This window comes from Vombatus ursinus, unplaced genomic scaffold (genome assembly GCF_900497805.2).
Source record: "Vombatus ursinus unplaced genomic scaffold, bare-nosed wombat genome assembly UNPS02014858.1, whole genome shotgun sequence".
NCBI lineage: Eukaryota > Metazoa > Chordata > Mammalia > Diprotodontia > Vombatidae > Vombatus > Vombatus ursinus.
Genome location: NW_020954636.1, coordinates 1,770,091 through 1,772,484, shown reverse-complemented (window position 1 = coordinate 1,772,484; position 2,394 = coordinate 1,770,091). Strand labels below are relative to the sequence as shown.

At 40.5% G+C, this 2,394-nt stretch overlaps 1 protein-coding gene across 1 annotated transcript; it reads right to left on the bottom strand.

Moving 5' to 3' along the window:
- Positions 1-848: 848 nt before the first annotated feature.
- On the bottom strand, positions 849-1,805 carry LOC114027250 (olfactory receptor-like protein OLF3). The gene has a single exon (XM_027841240.1). The coding sequence runs from the start codon at positions 1,803-1,805 to the stop codon at positions 849-851; it is 957 nt and encodes a 318-aa protein (XP_027697041.1).
- Between the last annotated feature and the right edge of the window lie 589 nt (positions 1,806-2,394).

Below are 2,394 nucleotides of genomic sequence, written 5' to 3'. Positions count from 1 at the left end.
AAGAAGAAGAAGAAGAAGAAGAAGAAGAAGAAGAAGAAGAAGAAGAAAAAGAAGAAGAAGAAGAAGAGAAAGTAAAGTACAGACAACAAGGAAAGCCTTGACAGCTACAGGTTCAACTTATAGATTAAAAAAATAAGCTTTACATAATAGAGTTCTGGAGTTTTATATTAAAAAAATAGAAAAGTCTTTCTTTTCTTTCTTGGCACATAAACATATAGACCCAGCTTTATTACCTTATGCTTGAATTAACGTGTCACTTGCTATTCTGAGCAATTCTTCTAGCATGTAAATGCATTTTGAGTTAAGAAGAAATTGTTCATTTCAAGAATTGGTGCTCATTTCAGGATTGGTGGTGATATGGAGGGTAATAAATGTGGCAAACAAGAGTGACAAAATAGAATTTCATATTTTACATAAGACGTCAATTGTCAATAAACATTTGTTAAGCATCTACTACTGTGCCAGTCAGTGTACTAGGCATCAGGGATATAAATACAAAAACAAACAAACAAACAAAGATATTCCTTGCCCCTGAAGAGCTTAACACAAAAGGAAGCTTAAAAGAAGGAAGGATGAGGTACTCCAAAGTGCCCCACATGGTGAGGGAGTCATATTGGAGGACAAGACATAGAACGCAAGGATAAAAAGATCTGAGTTCTGTTTCTGTAAGTCTTGCTTGTATCACTCAACAGGCTGCCTGCTACATCTTTGGCCCACATTTCCTATCTAAATAGGGCCAGGAAGAATTTCCCCATCTCTCAAAATGGAGAGTAGAGAGATATGAGCAATTCTTGTCATAGTCAGGTCTGGGTGGGAAGGCACAAGACACTGTGGTTTCTCCTTGTGACTCATGAGGATGTCAGCTTTGACTTTAATTCATAGAATTGCCCTAGAAGTTTCTGCCAGGCTCCCTTCACTTCTTTATTCCTCACACTGTAAATCACAGGGTTCAACATGGGTGTTAATAGGGCATAGAAAAGTGAGATCATCTTCTCCTGAAGGATATTGGGGGTTGAGTGGGGCTGGATATAAGTGAAAATGGCCATCCCATAGCACAAAGCCACCACTGTCAGGTGGGAGGCACAAGTCTGGAAGGCTTTCTTTCTTCCCTGTGTGGACTGAATCTTCAGGATAGTTGAGATGATCCTGATATAGGATAGCAGAACCAGCAAGAATGGGGTCATAAGCAGGATGATGCTGGAAGCCATGATTGTAACCTCATTGGAGGAAGTGTCCACACAGGCTAATCTGACTACAGCTAAGAGTTCACATGATATGTGGTCAATGACCTGGTTTGTGCACATGGGAAGCTGGAAAGTGATGGCAGTCTGCATGAGAGAGTTCAGAAAACCACCAATCCAGGAGGCAGCAACCAGCCTGACACACAGCCCACCATGCATAATTGCAGAATAGCGCAGAGGGTTGCAAACTGCCACAAAGCGATCATAAGCCATTGTTGCCAGCAAAACAAACTCAATCCCACCTAGACCCAAAGAGAAAAATAACTGAGCTGCACAGCTCAGGTATGGAATTAATTTCTTCTCTTCTAAGAAATTAACCAATAACTGGGGGACAATGGTGGTAGCATAAGAGACATCTACAAGAGAGAGATTAGTGAGGAAGAAATACATTGGTGTGTGGAGATGGCTGTCGAGACAGATCAGAACGATGATAAGGATATTCCCAAGCACAGTCACCAGGTACATTGCCAGGAAAAGGACAAAGAGTGAGACCTGAGTTCTCCAGTCACTAGACAGACCCAGGAGAATGAATGAACTCACCCATGTCTGGTTAATTGTTCCCATTAAATTGTGAAAAGCAATCTGTAAAGAAGAGTAGAAAGAACAATAATCATTCGGTTAGAAAACCAGATCAATAGCCTTTCAAAGAAGTGTGTTATTTTCCTAGCTGGCATAATTATATAACTCTATCAACCTGGCCTAGGTAGGGCAGTTCTTAAATTGTATGTTGCTGAGAACAAAAGGAATGAGTTGCCTTATGAGGTAATGAATGACCTCTCAACATAAGTACACAAACAGAAGCTAGATTCCCATTGTGAGGGCATATTGTCCTTGCCATTGATGCACTGATTAGGGGCCTCTAATAGAAGACTGCTAAGGTGCCTTTCAACTGTAAAATTCACTGACCATGAGCTGGGTATCACTGTCTGCCAATTTAATTCTATTTTGTTGCCACAGACTGACCTGATAACCATGATCTTTTCACCTCCATCTGTACCTTCAACCTCATTACTCCCCATCTCTTCACACTAACTCTGTGAGGTAGGATTTAAACAACACCTAAACAACAAGAGACAAGTATTTTTTTTTAATTAAGTGCCTACTCTGTGCCAGGCACTGTGCTAAACACTTTATAAATATCACCTCACTTGAT

Coding starts and splice junctions, on each gene's coding strand:
- LOC114027250 (XM_027841240.1), bottom strand. CDS start 1,805: ATGGGAACAATTAACCAGACATGGGTGAGTTCATTCATTCTCCTGGGT.